The sequence below is a fragment of the Eptatretus burgeri genome, chromosome 11, assembly GCF_056783735.1.
Source record: "Eptatretus burgeri isolate ZD-2024b chromosome 11, Ebu_testis_v1, whole genome shotgun sequence".
In the NCBI taxonomy this organism is placed as follows: domain Eukaryota; kingdom Metazoa; phylum Chordata; class Myxini; order Myxiniformes; family Myxinidae; genus Eptatretus; species Eptatretus burgeri.
This window is the reverse complement of record NC_140971.1, coordinates 2,036,902-2,061,542: the sequence shown is the minus strand read 5'-3', so window position 1 is coordinate 2,061,542 and position 24,641 is coordinate 2,036,902. Positions and strand designations below refer to the sequence as shown.

The following is a 24,641-nucleotide window of genomic DNA, read 5'->3' as shown; positions in this document are numbered from 1 at the left end:
CTAGATGATGAATTAGCCAAGCATGCTCAGGTGCTGGATGTTAAGCTTCACCAAGAAGTGGGGTTTGACTGTGTGGAGTTTTTCATCAAGAAATTCCCCTGTCTGTTCAGTGGCGGTGATAGTGACATAGACAGTCTTGAGAGTGAATTCGCTCACTACCAGGCAGACGCCTCCATAGCTACAATTGCTACTGAGACAGTGAGAGTGGATGAGCAGTGGCATCGGATTTCACAGCTCACAGATCCCTGCACTGGTGCCAAGAAGTATCCTAATTTGAGCAAAGTGATGAAGGGAATCTTGGTCATTCCTCATTCGAACGCATCATGTGAGCGGGCACTCAGTCTTGTACGGAAGAATCATACTGAATTTCGTCCCAATTTGAGTGTCAAAACCCTGGAAGCTCTCTTAATTGAAAAATTAGCTCATAGCACCCCTTGCTACCAGAGAGAATACAGCAAAGACATAATCAGAAGGGCTAAAAGAGCCACACAGCTGTCACTCAGCAAAGCTGCCATGGAAAAAGCAAGCAGCAGTAGTACCAGCCAGTAAGGTAAGAAAAATATTGCTTCTTTTGTGCTTTTTGTTAATCTTTGATTGTCCTCTAACTTACTAATATTAACATACATGTAACATTAAAAAGTGCACAATTTTCCCCTTTTTTTGTTCAAAAAGTGGGAATTCTTAACATGTTAAATGCTCCAAAATAGGGCTCAGAGGGCACTAGAGAGCGTCTAGAACCCCAGAGCTTCCAGGGCCCTAAGGCGGGCCATGGACCCCGGCGCAAGGGTCGAGCGCTCCGCGCTCGAGATGTGCGCTTGGCGCACATAATTTGGTGTCGGTTGAAAATCCTCCCTAATTCTGATTTCCAAAAGTTGGCATCTCTGCACGTACAGTACCCACCCATCATCACACCACGTACAGTACCCACCCATCATACCACGTACAGTACCCACCCATCACACCACGTACAGTACCCACCCATCACACCACGTACAGTACCCACCCATCATCACACCACGTACAGTACCCACCCATCATCACACCACGTACAGTACCCACCCATCATCACACCACGTACAGTACCCACCAATCATCACACCACGTACAGTACCCACCAATCATCACACCACGTTCAGTACCCACCAATCATCACACCACGTACAGTACCCACCAATCATCACACCAAGTACAGTACCCACCAATCATCACACCAAGTACAGTACCCACCAATCATCACACCACGTACAGTACCCACCAATCATCACACCACGTACAGTACCCACCAATCATCACACCACGTACAGTACCCACCAATCATCACACCACGTACAGTACCCACCAATCATCACACCACGTACAGTACCCACCAATCATCACACCACGTACAGTACCCACCAATCATCACACCACGTACAGTACCCACCAATCATCACACCACGTACAGTACCCACCAATCATCACACCACGTACAGTACCCACCAATCATCACACCACGTACAGTACCCACCAATCATCACAGCACGTACAGTACCCACCAATCATCACACCACGTACAGTGCCCACCAATCATCACACCACGTACAGTACCCACCAATCATCACACCACGTACAGTACCCACCAATCATCACACCACGTACAGTACCCACCAATCATCACACCACGTACAGTACCCAACAATCATCACACCACGTAAGTACCCACCAATCATCACACCACGTAAGTACCCACCAATCATCACACCACGTAAGTACCCACCAATCATCACACCACGTAAGTACCCACCAATCATCACACCACGTAAGTACCCACCAATCATCACACCACGTACAGTGCCCACCAATCATCACACCACGTACAGTGCCCACCAATCATCACACCACGTACAGTACCCACCAATCATCACACCACGTACAGTACCCACCAATCATCACACCACGTACAGTACCCACCAATCATCACACCACGTACAGTACCCACCAATCATCACACCACGTACAGTACCCACCAACATCACACCATGTACAGTACCCACCCATCACACCACCATTGGGGCCGTTCCATGTCAAGTGTACACATTTTTCAGCAAAATTTTGACATCGTCTCTGATTTCACTTTTTTTTGTGCAAGTGTTTGTATCCACGGTAAAACGTGTCAATTTTCAGACCTTGGGGCCCATCGTGGCCCATTTTAGGGCCCCCCCCCCCAAATTTAGGCGCCCCCGGTTGACCCACAATCCTCCAGTGGCCATATAACAGGTTGAAGTGGTCCGATTTGGATGATCTTTGTATCAAAATGCTCGTAAAAGCGAGATCTTTCGAATCGCATGAAGTAAAATCACTCCGAAACAGTAATTCAAAAAGTTATAGTTTGGGGCGTCCTTTGACCTTGAGCCCCTGCCCCCAGCTAAAGCAATGATCCCGATTTTTTTTTTTTTTTTTTTTTTTTTTTTTTTTTTAATTATTATTTTTTTTTCGTGTGAGAATACCCCTTCATATCCTCCAACACCTCAGCATAAATGAAAATGTGATTTTAATGGGTTCAAGTGTGATGATGGTTTTATTTTTCGGGGTCCACATATCACATTCTTCATTCGACATTGGGCGATGTTTGCCGTCATCGTTCCAATGACGTCACCTGCTGGCAGGCGACTTTATGTCTGAAATTGACAATCATCATCTCTGGACTATTATATATATATATATATATATATATATATATATATATATATATATATATATATATATATATATATATATATATATATATATATATATATATATATATATATATATATTGTTGTGGAAATGGCCCTTAGTGTGTTATTAAATAGAGGATAAGCCCAGATCCCCATTAAATGCATGTTTAACCAGGTTGTTCGGTAAATAGACGCTACATGTGTGTTGGGAGGTGTAAGAGCTGTTCATCGTTGGTACATTGGTGGTGGACCGAGAGGTTCTTCTTCCTTCCTCTCTCTGGACAATTGTCCCCGCCCCAGCGCTGAGAGGGGGAGTGGCCTCGAGAAGGAAGTGAAACTGAAGGGAGGAGCCAGTCGGTTTTGAGGCGAGCGAGTGAAGGAAAAGACTGCAGGAGCGCCAGGAAGACGGTGGTGAGACTGAGCGCCGGTGTGGCGCGATTGGCTGAATAGGGCTGGCTGTGTGTGAGTCAGCAGTCGGCTTTGAGGTGAGCGAGTGAAGGAAAAGACTGCAGGAGCGCCGGGAAGACGGTGGTGAGACTGAGCGCCGGTGTGGCGCGATTGGCTGAATAAGGCTGGCTGTGTGTGAGTCAGCAGTCGGCTTTGAGGCGAGCGAGGGCCGAAAAGGAGAAGTGAAACTGAAGAAGTAAAACTGCAGTGGGCTTCGAGTGGAGTGAGCAAAGGAAAAGCAGGGTGTCACTGCCGAGAGAAAAACTGAACCTGAGCGCGCCGAGTCTGCAATCGGCAGTGGTGAAACTGAGCGCCGAGGTGGGGCGATCGGCTTTCCTGAGGAGATATCGACAGGTTCATCCGGAGTCCAGTGACGGAGCCTCTGACTGTCCCGACTCACCTCACGGCTCGACGACGTCTTGGAATCCCATGGACCCAGCCTGCGGAGCCCAACACCTCAATTTGGCCTGATCTGGTGAACAGGCCAGGCCTGGACTTGTATGCTGGACCTTGTGAAAAGCCAGCTGGATCATACCACCGTGGACCTTTCGCTCTGGTGCAGTCGACCTCGCGGGGTCTGAACGCGCCGAGGCTGTGTGCGTGAGGGCTGCGACACATGGACGAGCGCCATTTTGCCACGCGGCGTGTTTGAGCTTCGGCGCCTGAATCCGTAGACATCGGCTTGTCATGAGCCACATTCGTGCTTTTGACACTTTCCTCTCGTTCATGAATCATCACCAAGTGTTCTGTGTCTTGTCTGCATGCTGTCCATGTCTTGTCTTCATGTCGTTTAAGGTTTATCTCATTCGGGTCCCCTTCGAAACCCCTAATCCGTAGCTCCCTAGTTAAGAACGGGTTATAGATTAATTATAACATTGTCGTGAATGCTTTGCTTGTGTCGTGTTTCCCGATGTCCCCAATAAATCTGGCTGATTCGTATGAAGTTGCCGCTTTGAATTAATTTGTGCCGCGCCGAGGAACGATCTGTTCGATTTGGATATAAAAACTAAAATGGTTACAGACTGGCAGAATTCGCTCGGTATCGGACAAAACCTGTCTGTAACCGGGGTATATTTCCCCAACTGGTAAGGTCCAGGGGTACGTTGGTATCGCGATTCGAGACGTGTGACCCGAGGCCTGTGCCGAACCAGCTGGTGTTATAACCCCGGAGATGGCGGTGGTTCGGGTGGCGCCGGATCTGTAACATTTGGCTGTCGAGAGTGGGGTGCGAAAACCCAAACTGGTTACGGACAGTGATTGACGCCATCGTCCGAATCCCGCTACCGCTGAATCCTCAACATTGGTAGTCGAGTGGAATATTTGGACCTGTGGTGCATTTCGCACCCCGAACATTGGTTACGAGAGGTGCGAGAGAGAAGAAAAAAAAAAAAACGGTCTAAATTGCTTTGATTTTATTTTGAGCGGATCGGGTGTAAAACTTCGAAATTATATAGAAAAATGGTGGTGCGGCTCCACCTCAGCGCGACATGAAGCGGGAGTGGGCTAATAATAGCGCAACGAGCCGCACGGCACGGAGAAAATGCTCCCACCCACCGGTTCAAACCACGTGGTCATGGCAGGCGAAGCAGGACGACGACGCATACATTGACGAGCTTCATGCACGATTGGAGGATACCCTGGAGCAGAGGAGGGGTGATGGAAATTGTATAGAGGAATTACAAATTAAATTGGACGAGGCACTACGGTAGGCAGACGAGGGTCAGGAAAATTATGTGTTTCAACAATTGGCCGATGCACAGGAAAGAATTTGGGGGCTGGAGGAGGACTTAGCCAACACAAGCGTGGATCTATGTGGAGAATGGATTAAAGTATAGTGATTACCCATCAATTGTTGGGAAAGTCAAGACAGTTCGAGGAACTGCAGGTAGAAATGAGGAAAGTAGAGTGGTTTACCCGTCGGTTTGAACATGAGAAGAGCGAACTGAACAAAAGAATAGAGGAGGAGCAAATTAGTAACTCCCCGGATAGGGAGAACTTGGAAAAAGAATGGAAAACAAAGCTGGAAAAGGAAAAACGGGAATTTGAACAACTGAAGGAAGAGGTAAGATCAGGCAATCAGATAAGGGAGAGCCTGGAACAGGAGATAAAAAGAGGAGAGAAATATCTGGAGGAAGAGAGGGAAGAATTGTTGGAAAAGTCAGGACAGTTGAGGAAATCGGAGTGCAGGGGAAATGAACTAGCACGTCAACTAGAATATAGCGAAGGATACGGTAAGAGAATGGACGAAAGGAGGGAGGAAGCATGCAAAAGAGGTGCAGAGATGAGAGAGGAATTATGGGAACAAGCGAGGAGGAAACAAAAATATCATGAATTGGAAATTGACCAACTCAAGGAGAGAGCAAGGTTGGAGTATGCGGAGATGAGCAAGAAATTATGGGAAAAAGCTTCTGAGTTACAGAAACACCAAAGCAAAGAGAGGGAATTGCAAAACGAGCCGAGGATGTTAAGAGAGGAAAGAAAGAGAACGGAGAATGAAACGTTAAGGAACCACACTGTGCAGATCGAACAGTTCGAAGCCAAGGCAAGATTAAAGAATGAAATGGAAGAAAGAGTCGTGAAAGAACAACGAATGAAGCAGGAAAGGGAAATCAATCAATTGAAGGAAAGGACGAGATTGGAGAAGGAAGAACAAGAGAGACAGTGGGAGAGGAAACAAAAAGAACATGAATTTGAAATTGAATAACTAAAGGAGAAAGCAAGGTTGGAGTACGAGGAGATAGTGAAAGAACAACGAATGAAACAGGAAAAGGAAATCGACCAATTGAGAGAAACGACGAGATTGGAGAATGAAGAACATGAGAGACTGTGGGATAGAAAACAAAAAGAAAACAAATTTAAAATTGACCAACTGTTGGGGTCGATCGGCTTTCGTGAGGAGACATCGACAGGTTCATCCGGAGTCCAGTGACGGAGCCTCTGACTGTCCCTACTCACCTCACGGCTCGACGATGTCTTGGAATCCCATGGACCCAGCCTGCTGGCCCAACACCTCAATTTGGCCAGATCTGGTGAACAGGCCAGGCCTGGACTTGTATGCTGGACCTTGTGAAAAAACGGCTGGAGCATACCACCGTGGATCTTTCGCTCTGGTGCAGTCAACCTCGCGGGGTCTGAACGTGCCGAGGCTGCGTGCGTGAGGGCTGCGACACATGGACGAGCGCCATTTTGCCACGCAGTGTGTTTGAGCTTGGGCGCTCGAATCCGTAGACATCGGCTTGTCATGAGCCACATTCGTGCTTTTGACACTTTCCTCGTCCATGAAACATCACCAAGTACTCTGTCTTGTCTGCATGCTGTCCATGTCTTGTCTGCATGTCGTTTAAGGTTTATCTCGTGAGGGTCCCCTTCGAAACCCATAATCCGTAGCTCCCAAGTTAAAAACGGGTAAAAGATTAATTAAAACATTGTCGTGAATGCTTTGCTTGTGTCGTGTTCTCCGATGTCCCCAATAAATCTGGCTCATTCGTATGAAGTTGCCGCTTTAAATTAATTCGTGCCTCGCCGAGGAACGATCCGCTCGATTTGGATATAAAAACAAAAATGGTTACAGACTGGCAGAATTTGCTCGGTATCTGACAAAACCAGTCTGTAACCAGGGTCTATTTCCTCAACTGGAAAGGTCCAGGGGTACGTTGGTATTGCGATTCGAGACGCGGACCCGAGGCCTGTGCCGAACCAGCCGGCGTTATAACCCCGGAGACGGTGGTGGTTCGGGTGGCGCCGAATTTGTAACATTTGGCTGTCGAGAGTCGGGTGCGAAAGCCCAAACTGGTTACGGATAGTGATTGACGCCATCGTCCAAATCCCGCCACCGCTGAATCCTCAACAACATATATTTATATATTGCATCATTTGCAAAAAATTATTCTGCCTATTGTGTCGATTGATTTTTAAGTGTACATTTTTTGTATAACCATCATCGAATTAAGTTATAAATGGGATAATCTCAGTTTTTGCATATTTTGCTGTAAGCATGGCGACTGAAGATCACAAGGAGTTCCGAAAATACTGTTGCGATCCGTTCAGCTGCCATAAAACGAAACAACAAAAAGATCTTCGCAATGTGTCAAATGATATGTTGATGAAATTTTCTTCAAAGGTGAAAAAAAGATGACAGACTTTGTACTTCGTGCAGACAAAAAACTTTCTCAGTTGTCACCAGAGCGTATTGAAGAATCATCTTCGACCATTTCAAAGTTATCATCAGAAGGTACTATCGAAGGCATTGCAGAATCTATTTCGCCAGATGAGGACGAGGAGGTTTTTGAGCGAGAAGCAGAAGTTGACCCATTAAACCAGTCGTTATCGATGATAGGCGAAAGCCCATTCGACGAAAGGCGGAAAGGAACCCAGGGTACGTTCCTGAAAAGTGAAGTAAAGTGGAAGATTCTGTTGCAAAGAAATTAGAACTAGTTGCTGGACCAAGCACTGCGGAGAAAACACAAAATACAGCGTCAAAATGTGATGAAAACTGCATGCCAGAGGTGATCAAAAGCCTGAAAGAAAAATACGTTATTTCGAGCCGTTCAGAGCAAATACATTTGCTGGGAATATGAGCATCGGAGGGATGATGAGTGAATTCAGTTGTTCCCAAAGAATGGCTGTGCAAGCCAAAAATTTAGAGAAACAAAATGGTATGTGATAGTCTCCAAATCCTAAACAGGTTAAAATATTGCCTGACGAAGTGAAATCCACCGTTACCGAATTTTACCGAAGTGATGAAGTCAGCCGAATAATGCCAGGAAAAAGGACTGTGTGTGGTCAGGAATGAACATGGAAAAGACAAAATTCAAAAGTGCCTGGTACTAAACAATCTCAATAGTACTGCAGCATAGCAAATTTGAACAATTGATCTGAAATATCAGACTACACTGCTGGACTACAAGGAACTGTTTCAGAAATTCAAAGAGAAGAACCCTGGCTTAAAAGTTGGATTCGCGAAGTTCGCCATGCTCCGTCCCTCGGAGTGTGTCCTGGACGGTTCAGGCGGTACACACAGTGTATGTGTATGTACGATACATCAAAATGTGGAACTCATGATGTTTGGTTCCAAAATGCCACAGATTGCCGAACTTCCGAGCTATCATCATGTGATAGCACGCATAGTTTGTAACCCAGCACAACCGGCATGGTATTTCAGAACTTGTGAAAGTTGCCCATCAATTGAAGACTTCAAAACCGAGATACTGAGTGCTTATGAACAAGAGGATATTGATGAAATTTAGTTTAAACGGTGGACATCCACCGACAGATCTGAACTGAGCCCCATGGTCCTGCCTTTGGAAGAATTCATTAATCAATTCTGTGAACGTGCGGTGAAATTAGTGAGATACTAATTCTTTGCCAAGGCCCAATATCAGTTTCTGAAAAATAAGAAAGACAAAATCGGTGAAGGAGAATTTGTCATTATTGGAGACTTCTCAGAGAACTATTCGTTTGTCGTACAGGATGCGGCCCAAGGATTCCATTGGAACTGCTCTCAAGCGCCAATTCACCCCTGGGTTTACTATTTCAAATTGGACGATGGCAAATTAAACCATGATTCGTTCATGATTATATCAGAATGCAATACCCACGACATTGTCTCAGTCCACCTCTTCCAAAGAATGCTCATTGAACACTTGAAATCTAGCTTTGGAAATGTAAAGAAACTTTTCTATTTCTCAGACGGTTGCGCTGGCCAATATAAGAATTGCAAAGCCTTCATAAACCTATGTCGTCACAAATCAGAGTGTGGTATTGGCTCAGAATGGCATTTTTTGCCACAAGTCATGGCAAGGGCCCTTCAGATGGCGTGGGAGGTACAGTCAGACGAGAAGCAACACGTGAGAGCCTGCGTAGACCTTACGACAGTCAAATTATTTCTCCAAAAGATCTTTTCACCTTTGCTGAAAATGGTTTGAATGAAATGAAGTTCGGTTACGGGATCCAAGAGGCGTATGACGAGGAAGAACGAAATCTGGAAGAAAGGTTAAAAACGGCCAAAACCATAGTTGGAACTCAAAAACTTCATGCTTTCATCCCTATTTCTGAAACTGCTCTTCAAGTACGCGACTTCAGCCTTAGCGAGGAACACCGTATCGAGTCGGCTATTTCAAAATCGACACCAACTTTAAACGGGAAACTCTCAGGTTATGTCACTGTGCACTATGATGGAAAATGGTGGCTTGCCTGCATCATGGAAGCCTTTCAGGACACTCATGAAGTGAAAGTGAATATTCTTCATCCAAACAGGCCCGAAAATAGTTTCTTTTTTTCCTGGCATTGAAGATCACTGCATTTTAGACATTTCTGATACATACTTCTTTCCGTAGAACCAAAAACTGCTCTTGTTGGAACCTACACAATGAGCAAAAAAGAAACACAACTGTCAAATAAAACATTGGTTGGCAAAAAATGTTGACTATAATATGCCAGAAAAAAGTTACTCGTACTAGTATCGCTTCCAATTCCTGCATGTGCATGTGGAAAATGTATGTACAATATACTGATATAGTGTATTGGAAATCTTGTGTTCAAATATTGTGCGATATATTGTGTGTCCAGCACCCGAGTCCCCGAACAATAAAACCATCATCACACTTGAACCCATTGAGATTCCATTTTCATTTATGCTGAGGTGTTGGAGTATATGAAGGGGTATTGTCACACTAAAAAATTGGGACCATCGGTTTGGTTGGGGAGAGGGGGCCCAAGGTTAAAGCATGCCCCACACTATAACTTTTTGAATTACTTTTTCGGAGTGATTTTACTTTACGCAATTTGAAAGATCTCGCTTTTACGAGCATTTTGATACCAAGATCAGCCAAATCAGACCACTGCAACCTGTGATATGGCCTCTGGAAGATTTTGGGGCAGCCGGAGGCGCCCAAATTTGGGGGGCTCCTAAAATGGGCCCACAGGTCTAAAAGTTGGTATTTTGAGTTTTTTTTCACCCAAGTGAATAAATCACCAATATATGGGGAGAAAATGAGGTGTTAGTGTCGGGAGGGTGTGCACTTGACATGGAATGCCCCAGTACCCACCCATCATCACACCACGTACAGTACCCACCCATCATAACTTCTTCCATTCTTCAGCCTTTTTCGGTCTGTGCCTTGTCCAAGTGACATGCCACGACCCCTTACTCTCACTCAACATTGTGTGGACCGTGAAGGATCGCCCTCCTCGTGCTTGTCACTCGCATGGGGTCCTCCTCACTCCCTCTCCAGCATGAAAGAATCCGTTTCCGTGTTTAAACTGGTGCCTGATGGCCTGCCAGAACACTTATAAGAACATGTTGTCCTGTGATACTCACCATTGGTTTCGTGGAGGTGCCACTTTGCCGATAAGACCGTGTGAGAACCGCCACCACCTACAAGACTCCATAATGGCTGCTATTTGGCCGCACCTCCACATCCTCTTCTTCGTTGTGGTTAACTGGTTTGCGAGCGTTATTGTTTGTGTACGACAACCATATCCTGATGTTTTGTTTCTTTAATGCTTCATGTTGTGACACTCATTTGATACCATTGGGTCAGTGTCATGTTCAACCAAGCTACCGCCACGTTCATGCGCAGTGTGCACCTCCCTGGGTAATAAAACGTGGGGCTTCAACTTGTGTAGTGTCTGGCCTTTCATCCCATAATTCTTCAGATACGCTACAGTCAGTTTGATAGCATTTATGGTGAAGGGGTGTTTTAACATTTGTGTATTATCGGCCGCACGTCATGGGCCGCACTTTCGGCCACAAGGGGCTGCCACTGGCTTGCCACACCTATTGCTGACAGGTGTATAAAATCAAGCACACAGCCATACAATCTCCATCAACAAACATTGACAGTAGAATGGGCTGTACTGAAGAGCTCAGTGACTTTCAATGTGGCACCGTCATAGGATGCCACCTTTCCAACAAGTCAGTTCATCAAATGTCTTCCCTGCTTGAGCTGCCCCTGTCAACTGGAAGTGCTGTTATTGTGAAGTGGAAATGTCTCAGAGCAACAACAGCTCAGCCGTGAAGTGGGAGGCCACCCAAGTTCGCAGAAAGGGACCGCCGAGTGCTGAAGCACGTTGCGTGGAAAAATCGTCTGTCGTCGGTTGCAACACTCACTACCGAGTTCCAAACTGAGTGGTAGCAACATCAGTACAAGCACTGTTCGTCGAGAGCTTCATGAAATGGGTTTCCATGGCCGAGCATCCACACAGAAGCCTAATATCACCATGTGCAATGCCAAGTGTCGGCTGGAGTGGTGTGAAGCTCACTGCCATTGTACTCTGGAGCAGTGGAAACACGTTCTCTGGAGTGATGAATCACGCTAAGTTCCAGTGACGGGAAATCTTAACGCGACAGCATAAATAACATTCTCGATGATTCTGTGCTTCCAACTTTGCAGCAACAGTTTGGGGAAGGCCCTTTCCTGTTTCAGCATGACAATGCCCCTGTGCACAAAGCGAGGTCCATACAGAAATGGTTTGTCGAGATCGGTGTTGAAGAACTTGACCGGCCTGCACAAAGCCCTGACCTCAACCCCATCGAACACCTTTGGAATGCCGACTGTGAGCCAAACTGAATCGCCCAACATCAGTGCCCGACCTCACTGACGCTCTTGTGGCTGAATGGAAGCAAATCCCTGCAGCAATGTTCCAAAATCTCGTGGAAAGCTTTCCCAGAAGAGTGGAGGGCTGTTAAAGCAGCAAAGGAGGGACCAACTCCATATTAATGGCCATGATTTTGGAATGGGATGTAGCACGAGCAGGTGTCCACACACTTTTGGCCAGGTAGTGCATTTTCCATTGGTGAAGAAGGATGAGTCTGGATTATAATGTTTTTGCTTTGAATGTTCTGCAATGCACAAGAGGATGTTTTGGTCCAATGAATATGGCAGAATTGTTGTGGATCTTCCATTTGATGACGAGTGTGCTGATTTTCAGCAGGTGATGCGACTGCTGCGGTCGGTTGCTCGACAATCCCGCAACAATTCATCCGGAACCTCAGTCTTGAGAACTCTGACCCTTGGACGAGTGTCACTGGTGAAGGTGTACATTGTGTTCTTTGTGGTGAGTGGAGTTTTCACCTTAGCAGCTGACGAAAGTGATATGTCATCATATCCCGTTGAAACCATCAGACTGATGTCATTTTGAATCTCTGCATGCCATCGAAAATGGTGGAAAGGTGGCATTGTGGGTTTCTTTATCGTTGAAGGCCTGCATCCTCGAACGATCCAGAAGGTGTGGTGGAAGCCTCGCTACGATTGGTTTGAGGAACAGAGATGTGTCCAAAGCTGCAAGTCTGGGAAGAGAACTCTTGTTTTTAGCGGCCTCTATTTTCCAGATGGTGTCGCTAAACTTCTGGAAAATTTTGCAGTCATGAGGAGAGACTTGGGGCAATAGTTCCAGCTTGTTTATCAATGATTGTGTCACTGCTTCATCACTGCCGAATCTTTCTTGAAGGGGAATGCAGACCTGCTCCAAACCCACATCGGCGTAAGAAATGTAGACTCGGTTAAGACACTCAACGAACGCTTTGGATTCTGAACCATCAGACATATGTTGAACCAGGAGGCTAAGCTTTTCATCGAATGCGAGCGGTATTCCTCTGATCATGTTCTGGAAGGCCACACTCCATGTCCTGCATTTCTCAAGCTTATTGTCAAACGCAGAAATCCTCATTGAAGCGAATTCTCGACGAGACAATGATTAGTGAATGGCGAGACACTGGTGATGTTGCTGGATATCTTGTACGTCCTCGCAGCATTTGCGGATACAGCTTGGTGTACGTTGGATTTGATGAGAAATAATCCGATTGCTTGTTTGTTGTAATCTCACTGGACGGCGATGTCGTGTCATTATTCACGGTTGGATACCGAGTGGTCGTAATAGGAGCCGGGTTTGTGACCCACGAGCTCGTAATGGGGCACATGAACACAGTGGGTTTGATGTGCAATCATGACACACGGCATTGGAGAAGGATAACGACATGAAGGTTGTGTCTAAGGCATTAGTTGATGTCTGGTGAGCTTTGTATGATAGACCAGGAGCTGACATCGTGTTATACTGAATAGACAGAACTGGCCTGTTGGACACGTTTGATGTTGATGAGTTCTCCATTGATGCTGGGGCTATAGCGTTGATGGCTGGTAAAAGGGGGTCTGTCTGAAATAACACTGGTTCGAGCGACACAGCTGGATCTGCACGTACCTGGGTATCCGGTGGAATATACCTTCAGTATCGTCTTCAGATTGAATGGGTGGAGGAGATGTGGCATTCTTGAACAACAGCATTCCCACCTCTGCAAGTGTAGGTGATCCAGCTGCCAAAATGTCAAATCTACCCCAACACAGAGCATCAGACATCGCTTCCAAACGGGCCTGAGCCACGGCAGCCTCTTCCTCCCACTTTAGCTGTTCAAGATGTATCTGTTGATATTGCGAGTTTGCTGTGCAGCCATGAATCGTTACTGCCTCTGTTGCTCTTCGAGAAGCAATCGAGTTTTGTCCGATTTGCATCCCATGGCAGCTCCAACGGAGGCCTCGGCTGCTTCTGATTTGGCCTTTAACAAGAGCAAAGACTTGGAAGAGTTGTCCCTCCACAACATTGCGGCTCTTCTTCCTCCTGGTGGTGAGACGAGTGTGAAATGGAGGGGGGGGGGGGTTTGTTGTTGGTTTTTTTTTTTTTTTACTATCCCGGGTAATGGCCTCCTGTCCCAATTCTTACATAAGAATGCTCCAGGCAGTTTAACCAACATTTGCAGTTTCAAATGACTTCTTTATTTAAAAAAAAAAACCCACAAATGTGTCATTAAAAAACCGTCCCTTCTCCACGTGACCAAACACCCCACCAAACTGGGGAAACACCCGCTCGCCCTGCCCTCTCCAACAGAGATGATGTGACACGTGGGCAGAGCACAAATATGGTGAGGAAAACATGACTATACATTGAGGAAATATATGGGGGGGGGGGGGTAATCAAAGCATGTTTTACATTCAAATTTGGTTACATCACATATTCAAGCTCGTGGTGTTATAATTGGAGAGTGTTATTGATCACCATTATTCAAACTTGTAGTGTTATAATTGGAGAGAGTGTTATGGATCACCCTCATTCGAACTCATGGTGTTATAGTTCAAGAGAGTGTTATTGATCACCATTATTCAAACTTGTAGTGTTATAATTGGAGAGTGTTATGGATCACCCTCATTCGAACTCATGGTGTTATAGTTCAAGAGAGTGTTATTGATCACCATTATTCAAACTTGTAGTGTTATAATTGGAGAGAGTGTTATGGATCACCCTCATTCGAACTCATGGTGTTATAGTTCAAGAGAGTGTTATTGATCACCATTATTCAAACTTGTAGTGTTATAATTGGAGAGAGTGTTATGGATCACCCTCATTCGAACTCATGGTGTTATAGTTCAAGAGAGTGTTATTGATCACCATTATTCAAACTTGTAGTGTTATAATTGGAGAGAGTGTTATGGATCACCCTCATTCGAACTCATGGTGTTATAATTCGAGAGTGTTATTGACACCCTCATTCAAACTCATGGTGTTTTCATTGGAGAATGTGTTACAGATCACCCTCATTCATACTCATTGTGTGATAATTTTTACGAGTGTTTTCGATCACCCTTATTCAAACTTGTGGTGTTATGATTGGAGAGTGTTGTTGATCACCCTTATTCAAATCATTGTGTTATAATTGGTGAGGGTAGTCCTGATGGCATGCTTTCAAATTTGTGGATTCAAATTGTTTCGAGTTCATCGTACTCTGTTGTCTTTTCCTTAGTTTCCTTCAAATTGGTTCCCACCATTTCCCTCTTTTCATTCTTGTTCTCTTCCCTTTCTTCTCTCCCTTCCCATTCCCCACAGATGTGCTAACGTCAACTTTGCTCGTCGCTCCCACTGCAATCGATGTGGCAAAGGTTTGGCACTCAGCATGGTGTGTTTGTTTATCTGCATTGTGAATATCATTTGACCACCAAACCACACCCTACCTTTTCCCACCATCTCTGCCTTCCCAACCTGGTTTTTTTTTATTCCTTCCTTCCTCCCCCTCGAACCACTCATATTTTTACTTACCAGGATTCTTACACAACATTTCAGTTGTGCTCACATCACTCACCTCATATTTGAATTCTCACAACCATTAATACCATATTCTCAATTCTCTCAGCCGAATTCTCACAGCCGTGTCAATGCATCCGTTATTTTCTTTGCTCTATCAATTTGTTTTGCTTCCAAGTTATCCATTATAATCAGAACAAAAGGGGAAAAATGAAACCAAATTAAACTTTTCTGGAACATGACTAAAACCCCCCCTTCTCCCAATTCAAATGTCCCATGCCTTGCTGCTATCATTGTCCTGAATGGAGGCACTGCGAGTGTGAAATCGTCAAATCTGAAGAGACTTGTTTTAAACTGATCACATTGACTGCGACGGATTATGCTGCTTGACTTACAAGGCTGGAATTCATATCATTCCTCAATTTATGGGACATTTGAAAACTATATTCATGATTAAATTGGTTCCGTTGACCCGAAGTCTTTCGCGGCAAAAGTGTTTGTGCATGACCTGCTACAACAGAGATGGCAATGCAGTAGATTTCTCAGCATGAAGAAGCAGGCTGAGATGTGTCCAGTTCTTTGTGAAGCTGGCTGGTCAGAATGCAGCATGAAGTCCTGGATTATGATCATTCCTGTTGCTGGGGCTGTGTATCACATCCAATCCAGGGATGATCTTTCTGAGGAGGATGCAAGAAATGGATGAAATAAACAAGACGACGATTGAGGTATTTGATTGCCGAGGGATGCAACTTGAAGCTTCCTTTTTGGGTCTTAACCCTTCGGCAGAGCAAAGGAGACACGGACTGCACGGGGGTGAGGGGCTGATGTCAGGTGGGAGTGAATGAGCGGTGTGTGCGTCAGAGTGGGGTCAAGTCGGAGAGAACGCGGAGGTGAGAATGACTGATTTTGACAAGCGGGGTCAGAATTCAGGGGTTAAACTTCAAGGGGACTTGGATTTGGAGAAAAGTGACGATAATTGGGGGAATAAGAAAAGGAGCAACAAAAGTTTAGATGAATATCGTGACTTTTTAAAGTTGTACAAATGAAAATAGTACAATAAAAATAAAGATCATAATATAAATACAATAACAAAATCATATATATATATATATATATATATATATATATATATATATATATATATATATATATATATATATATATATATATATATATATATATATATATATATATATATATATATATATGGTTGTGAAGACCACGAGTTCCCACCAGACTCTCCATAATCGCAGGCCGTCGCTCAAGAATAACTTTGTGACGCGGTGGGTCGCTAATCGACCGCGAACGCCGTAAACTCAACCACGTGACTTCGGGTCCGCCGTCTAATACCGTTTACCGAAAGGTCACGTCAACTAATGACCCGGGGACGCGCCCTCGGTACGTACTTGCTGAAACCAGATCACCTTACCAGATCAGATGCAGCCGAGCGGGACTGCCAGGCACGAACCGCAGAGGAAACAGATCCATGGGGAATAACGCCCTGGCTGAACTTGGGTGTGGGCCATGCTGGACCAATGGAAGAAAACACGCAAACGAGCTGGGAACATTTCTATACAAAGCATTTATATCCAATCAGTTGAGGAAAAGTTTGTGGCACATTGAATGGAGTTTATTTTTATGTACATCAGGGGATAGCAAGGAATTTGTGGGTTGTGGCAAAAGGAAACTTTCAAAAGAGGACACAGCAGAATTATCGTGACTGTCTTCTGCAATCTTACTTTTTCTCGGACAGGCGCCATCTTGCGTGCGCGCGCACACTCGCGCACACTCACACGGAAAGTTAGAGAGCCAGGAAAGAAAGAGAAAGGTGAGGATGATTGCCCTCAATACTGGGTGCCGTCAGCTGACCAACGTGGCCCAAGACGCTTTTGGAGGGGTAGTGGGAAAGATACTGGTTGTCTACGGTTTGGGAGTGAGGAGGTGCAATGGAGGAGACGTGAGGAGTGCGGTTTCGTACCAGAGGAAAATGGGATTGCGAGTTTGTAACGTTGTTCTTTGTTTTAAAGAAGAGAGTCCAGTGGCTCTCCGCAACCCCTTTTCTAGAACCCCAGGTGAAGGGTGGGGCGATGACCAGAAAGTGACGCGCTGTGTCCCAAATCCTGCTCCTCTATTGGGCCACAGCTGCCCGAGCCATGTCCTACCAGACTCTGGGACTGGAAACCGGCTCAGATGCCTTCCAGTTTCGGCACGTCTCTGAGCTCCTGACTTTACACGGGGCATGCTCCCCGAGCCGGCACGCCGGCTCTGAACATGCACCGAGTGCAGTCTGAATGTCGGATGGCAGCGGACTTTCTCCACCACCCACAGGCTCCTTCACGAGCCAAAATGCACACCTGGGACCCCAACCAAACTCCCGGATCGCCCTTCTCATGACCCTCCTCATTGCCTCCGGTCTTGCCGTGATTTGACGACTGGATGAGGGCTGTATCAATTTTGGGAGTTCACCCTGGACGTTCCCGGTGACATGTGTTGGAGCTATCCCCGTCCATTGCGTGGTCGAGCATTGTGTGGTGCCGAGGACAATCCGATGCCGTGCGGTGCTCCTCAAAATAGAGGCGAATTGTCGCGATGCAGAGGTACGATGGGGTGTGGGAATATTTTTCCCGTGTGTGGGAGGCGTTTGTGGTCAGTGGTGAGATTTGGTGAGCGAGGTGCGGAGTTAGGTGAGGTGCCGCTTGGGAATTGGCATGCAGATTTGAATGAAATAATGGTGCATGATTTCCGTGTGCGGGTTGTGTGATGTGCATATATATATGTATATATATATATATATATATATATATATATATATATATATATATATATATATATATATATATATATATATATATATATATATATATATATATATATATGTATGTATATTTTGTTACGAATTTGGAATTCGATTGCACACAACATACAGGTTCCTTTAGTCAGCTATGTCGATAAGTGCTTGTTCCCTAGATAGCTGACCCTCCATTCTTTAAATGTTCAGAAATCGATTAGATGCGCTGCGGATCGATTTAATAGTTAGGGAACGAACAATGGAGACATCCCTCCCCCTCTTCTGCGAAGAGGAAGAACCACCCTGCCGTCCCGTGATTCATGATGTCAACAACTCCCTCCCTCCCGTGGTTGAGCGGGGGGGGATGGATCACGAGGGCATGAGTCACGCCGGGCGTGGGGGAGGGGGGCGGAGAAGGATAAGGACGAGATCTTTTCTTTGTTCGTGTTGGGCAGAGTTGGAAAAGGGAGTTGAGGGGAGTCGTTCAGCAGACCTTCGGGTCCTGTTTGGCTTGGATTAGGGTTGAGGCCTTCCGAAGCTTTTTGCTTCTGCAGAGGAGTTGTTCAGTGAGCTTCGGCTTCTGTTTGGCTCGGGTGAGCTTTTTGCTTCGAGCTGCTTTGTGTTGGAAGGAAGTTGAGCCGGTTGCTCGGATCGAGCTGTGAATTGTGGCTTCTTCTTCTTCTTGGTTTGTGGAGCTCTTTGTTCTCCATTTTGGTTCCGGGCTTGGTGCGACTCATCGACCTCTTCTTGGAGGTGCTTCCTCGGGGAAGCGACGGATTGGCGCCTCATCTCACCAGCACGTGTTGAGAAGCGCGGGAGGATTCGTGGGATCGCGGCTCACGGCGATTGGATCCAGCTTGCTCTCGCTGGAGCACGGGTCCGAACAACTTGAAGACCACATGAGGTGGAGAGGTTCGAGATAGGCTCTGGGTTTCAGCTCACCTGTCCTCCGAGCTGGAGCTCGTTATTAACGGCTTCTGCCACCATTTCTTGGGTGTGTGTGTGTGTGTGTGTGTGTGTGTGTGTGTGTGTGTGTGTGTGTGTGTGTGTGTGTGTGTGTGTGTGTGTGTGTGTGTGTGTGTGTGTGTACGTACATGTGTCCGTGGGCCCGTCTAATAAGAAGGAAATTGTTAAGTGCTTTGTGTGCTGTAAATGTTTGCATTGCATTTCGTATAGACGGTTGTACTTCTTTTGTCGTGCTTTTGTTGCTTGTTTAATTGCATACGTGTTTTGCCTTGTTTAATTCCATACGTGCTTTATTATAATAAATGTCCTTGTGTGAATGTAAACCTGTTCGTTGCATCCATTCCCTCATTGAACTGCCCCATCTTGCACTCGGAATATAGTTGGTTTTTAAATAGCCGGTAAAGTGATCGGGTCCAACGGGACTGCGCGATAATACCTCGCTCGGTTATCCCAAAAGGAAGCGAGTTGCTTAAGCGGCTCGTTTCCAAGCGGTCCCGTTGAGGTACAATCTCTCGGTAACCTACCCGCACGAATAATTAGGTAAATCGAAGATTTGGCGATCGGACCCTGTAGCGCGGGTAGATTGCGGACAAGGTTGTGGTGTAGTTACAAACACACCCGTGGCTGGTTTCCGGCATTAATCCGGAAAGCCGCGACTGGATTGTCCGTTCGGTGGGCGAAGCGGCCGCTATTGGTTAGACTCGGTCGTTCGCACGCCGGCGGGCGGAAATCTATAACAATATATATATATATATATATATATATATATATATATATATATATATATATTTATATATATATATTTATATACAGCTCTGGAAAAAAATTGAGACCACTACAAAATTATCAGTTTTTCTGGTTTTACTATTTATAGGTATGTGTTTGAGTAAAATGAACATTTTTGTTTGATTCTATAAACTACTGACAACATTTCTCCCAAATTCCGGAAAAAAAAATTGTCATTTAGAGCATTTATTTGCAGAAAATGCCAACTGGTCAAAATAACAACAAAGATTCAGTGTTTTCAGACCTCAAATAATACAAACAAAGCAAGTTCATATTAATTTTTAAGCAACACAATACTCATGTTTTAACTTAGGAAGAGTTCAGAAATCAATATTTTGTGGAATAACCCTGATTTTCAATCACAGCTTTCATGCGTCTTGGCATGCTCTCCACCAGTCTTTCACATTGCTGTTGGGTGACTTTATGCCACCCCTGGCGCACTTATTCAAGCAGCTCGGCTTTGTTTGATGGCTTGTGACCATCCATCTTCCTCTTGATCACATTCCAGAGGTTTTCAATGGGGTTCAGGTCTGGAGATTGGGCTGGCCATGACAGGGTCTTGATCTGATGGTCTTCCATCCACACCTTGATTGACCTGGCTGTTTGGCATGGAGCATTGTCCTGCTGGAAAAACCAATCCTCAGAGTTGGGGAACATTGTCAGAGCAGAAGGAAGCAAGTGTTCTTCCAGGACAACCTTATACGTGGCTTGATTCATGAGTCCTTCACAAAGCCAAATCTGCCCGATTCCATCTTTGCTGAAGCACCCCCAGATCATCACCGATCCTCCACCAAATTTCACAGTGGGTGCGAGGGACTGTAGCTTGTAGGCCTCTCCAGGTCTCTGTGTAACCATTAGACGACCAGATGTTGGGCAAAGCTGAAAATTGGACTTATCGGAGAAGATGACCTTACTCCAGTCTTCTACCGTCCAATCCTTATGGTCTTTTGCAAACCTCAGCCTGGCTCTTCTTTGCTTCTCATTGATGAAGGGCCTTTTTCTGGCTTTGCACGACTTCAGCCCTGCCCCGAGGAACCTGTTTCGAACCGTCCTCACCGTGCACTTCACCCCAGCTGCCGTTTGCCATTATCTTTGAAGGTCACTTAATGTCATCCTATGGTTGTTGAGTGACATTCGAATGAGTTGGCGGTCATCCCGGTCAGTGGAAAGTCGTTTTCGCCCTCTGCCAGTCTGAAGCTTTGTTGTCCCCAATGTCTGCTGCTTGACCTTGTTCTTATGAACCGCTGTCTTTGAAATTTTAAGGATGGAAGCAACGTGACGCTCACTGTATCCCTCTGCCAGTAAAGCCAGAATTGAACCCTTCTTTTCCTCACTCAAAACCATTCTTTTCAACTCTTTTGGCATGGTAAATAGTTATTTTTTTGATTCCAATTACTTTTGAGGTACTACTAGCACTGTTTTTGCCATCCAGCTGGTCCTATTGCAAGAGGATAGTGATGATCACAGCAGTGGTTTTTATCCCCCGCCGCGTGGCAGAAGGGGGATATTGTTGTCACCCGGGTTGTCTGGCTGTCCGTCCGTCCGGGCGTCAACATTTATAGCTGTGAGTGCGATAACTCATAAACTTCGCCATATCGATTTGAAATTTGGGTCACACATGTACCACCTGAAAAGGAAGAACCCTATTGATTTTGGGCGTGGCCGGATCCAAGATGGCCGACTGGGGTGGCCATCTTGAAAAAAATGTTTTTTGTAATAAATGGAAAACCACTTATCTGATTTCAATTATTTTTGGTTACTACATTCGTCACCCCTGGGGAACTTTTTCGAGATGATGACCAAATGGTGTCTTGTTTCCAATTCACCTCCCTCATTATCTGAAATATGTATGACCTTTTTCACTCAATGGCGGGGGATTCCCCATCTCTGATTGTATATTTATACTTTTCCTTGTTAAATAAGATTCGATTCAGGTGATCACCTAATCAGTACCTCACTAAGTAGAATGAGGTGTGCCTGTGTTGGAATTCAACAGACACTGGAATGGATTGGCTGCCATTCAGGTGGAGATGCTGATTTAAATTTTTTTTGGAGTGGTCTCTTATTTTTTTTTTCCCAGAGCTGTATTTATGTATACAGTAATCCCCCGTTTCTCGCGGGGGTTACGTTCCAAACCTCCCCGCGCTAAGTGAAAATCTGCGATGAATGGATGCCTCCCCAAAAAAATCGATTCGTCTGGTCTGTGAGGTGCCTGAGATCGACTAGTCTGGTCTGGTCGGTTTGGCAGTGATTGGGTTTGAGGTGCCAGAGATCGACTAGTCTGGTCTGGTCGGTTTGGCAGTGATTGGGTTTGAGGTGCCGGAGACCGAGTCTGGTCGGTTTGGCAGTGATTGAGTTTGAGGTGCCGGAGATCGACTAGTCTGGTCTGGTCGGTTTTGAGGTGCTGGGTATGAGCAGTGCTCGTCCAACGGCGGCAAACCTTTTTCCTTCCCGAAGCATATATCGAGCACCTTTACCTTAACCTTCTCCTGGAGCATCCCAGGACCTTCCTCTGGCGCTTCGGTTCCTTGCCAGAAGCCTTCGAAGGTGCAGGTCGTTTGGGCGGCATCGTGGGGCTTGGAGAAAAAAACGTAGAAAATATTTGAAGTTCACAAGCGAAACTTTGTCTTGTGCGTTGTGTGACTGGTCGAGCACCACGCATTATAATTTATTGCTTAAATAATTTATATTTTATATATTATTACCGCGATGTACCGGGGGAATCCGCTGAAAAAATAGTTACGTTGCAAGGGCAAACCCGCGATGAACCAGGGGCGCGATAGGTGAACCATGATGAAGCGGGGGTTGACTATATATATATATATATATATATATATATATATATATATATATATATATATATATATATATATATATATATATATATATATATATATATATATATATAGTCAACCCCCGCTTCATCACGGTTCACCTATCGCGCCCCACCGCTCGAGGGAGCAGTAGAGTCGGCTCCACCGAACACACCGGAATTTAGGTCGTGACCCTTGGATAAGTCCGGAAGGCACGGGTCCCTTGCAGGACCATGGTCGCCAATAATTCGACAGCGTGGGGTTGGGTTAATTGCCGAATTTCAATATACCAAAATACCCACGCAGTCTAACTACCGGGGAACCACACCCTCTGCCGACTCTGTCTGATCCGAGTCGCAGGTAATAACTCGGATCCGGCATAACCGAGCGGAGTTACCAGAGCCTCGCTGGACCAAATGAACAATTTACCCTCGCTATCTCAACACAGCGTGCCAAGCCAATGAAAGAAACACAGAAACGAGCTGGAACATTGAACAAAAGGGATTTATTTATTACAATAATCGGGGAGGGGAGACACAGAGCAGAGTTATCACGAATAAAAGAAATGTAATATGAAAAGAAATCACTTAAACAGCTCTACTTAACAGTCGGGGCCCACGGACACACACACACCCAAAAGGAAACTGGACCCCATGGGTCTATCTTTGTCAAGCCGGGCCGGGGTACCTGTCCGCTTCGTGCGGCCACACCGACTCCGAACCACTGGTGGGACTCAAACCCACGACCCGAAGTCCACGGCTTAGGATCCTGGCTGCTCGACTACCAGACCTGCCCTCCAAAGGACTGCAGACAGCTCCAACCACGACCACAACCGTCTGCAGAACCCTCTGCACTCGCCACGATCACGCGGTCTCCCGAAAAACTGGTCCAGACCAAGCCAATCTCCGACTGTCTGCCGCAATTGCCACAATCCTCCGAACTGCCGTCCTCTCTGCCTTCTTGAGGAGGGAGGGGCTTCTTCTCCCTGCCACTCGCCTCCTGATTGGACGGTGGGTTGTCAGGCGACTCGTGGCAGCCTCCTGATTGGCTGGGGCATGCGATTGGTGCTCTCCCTCCACTCATTGGCTGGAGGAAACGCTCTCTGCTCCTCCTTGGAGCGGAGCTTCGACCCGCGGCGACGAAGGCTCCGCCCATGTCCTCAGCTAAAAACAAGTGCATAATGGCGACCGGTCGAGTGTGGGAAGGTGGCGTTGTTGTAGTGGATGTAGTAGTAGTAGCTGTAGTTGTTGGTGAAGAAGCGAAGATGGGCGTTGTCGTCGCCGTTGGTGGTTTAAAAATCCTTACTATAAAATAACCCGCAGCGCACGTACACTTAATTACCCATTAAACATATGACGGGACCCTCCCTAGAAACACATACTTCCTGATATAACTGATCTCTCGGACCTGTCTGTTGTGTGCACATGGCTGCCAGATTCGTAACAATATATAAATATATATATATATATATATATATATATATATATATATGTCTGTGTATGTATGTATATATAATTAATCGAACCATCACTGGGGATGTGTACTTTTGCTTGTTGTAAATAAAATGGAGACATAGTTCTTTTTTAAAATAAATCATTAATATAATTTGAGAAGTGTTTTTATTTGACTTCTATGCACTCCTGAACCACTGGATCAAATGAGTTGAAAATTGTTGGTTGTACTCGTGGGATACATGGCAAGGTTATGTCAGGAGGGGGAGGGGGGGTGGTGGTAAAAAAAAAAGGAATTTCCCACCAGGATTCGGGAAATGGGGGGGGCGGTGGGGGAGGTAGGTGATGTGGATTTTTTTAACCCATCCCGTTGTGATCGTTGAAGGATTCTACCTGGCCGATTATGGAATCCTATTTGACTTCAGGCAGAGTTTAACGTTTGTCCGATTTGGTTATAAAATCCTGCATAAAACCCATTGACACTGATAACCGATGTCCACACAAGTCCTTCCTTGTGAAACAATTTATTATTCTTATTATACACCATACACTTCTCACCCTTGTACAATGAACTTAAGAATCCCCATGAATTGCAATATTATTTGGTTCTATTTCATTTATTCTCACT

General features: G+C 45.6%; 1 protein-coding gene and 1 pseudogene across 5 annotated transcripts in view; both read left to right on the top strand.

Moving 5' to 3' along the window:
- Positions 1–24,641, top strand: part of LOC147016291 (zinc finger Ran-binding domain-containing protein 2-like) — a 104,359-nt gene that overhangs the window by 8,537 nt on the left and 71,181 nt on the right. For 4 of the 5 annotated variants that reach the window (XM_085844886.1, XM_085844885.1, XM_085844884.1 and 1 more), the window contains exon 2: positions 15,015–15,067. In XM_085844886.1, coding sequence (XP_085701012.1) covers positions 15,015–15,067 — 53 coding nt within the window. Of the gene's footprint in view, positions 1–15,014; positions 15,085–24,641 lie in introns of all 5 variants that reach the window. The other variant, XM_085844887.1, reaches the window with a different exon arrangement.
- On the top strand, positions 2,814–15,008 carry LOC147016292 (uncharacterized; annotated as a pseudogene).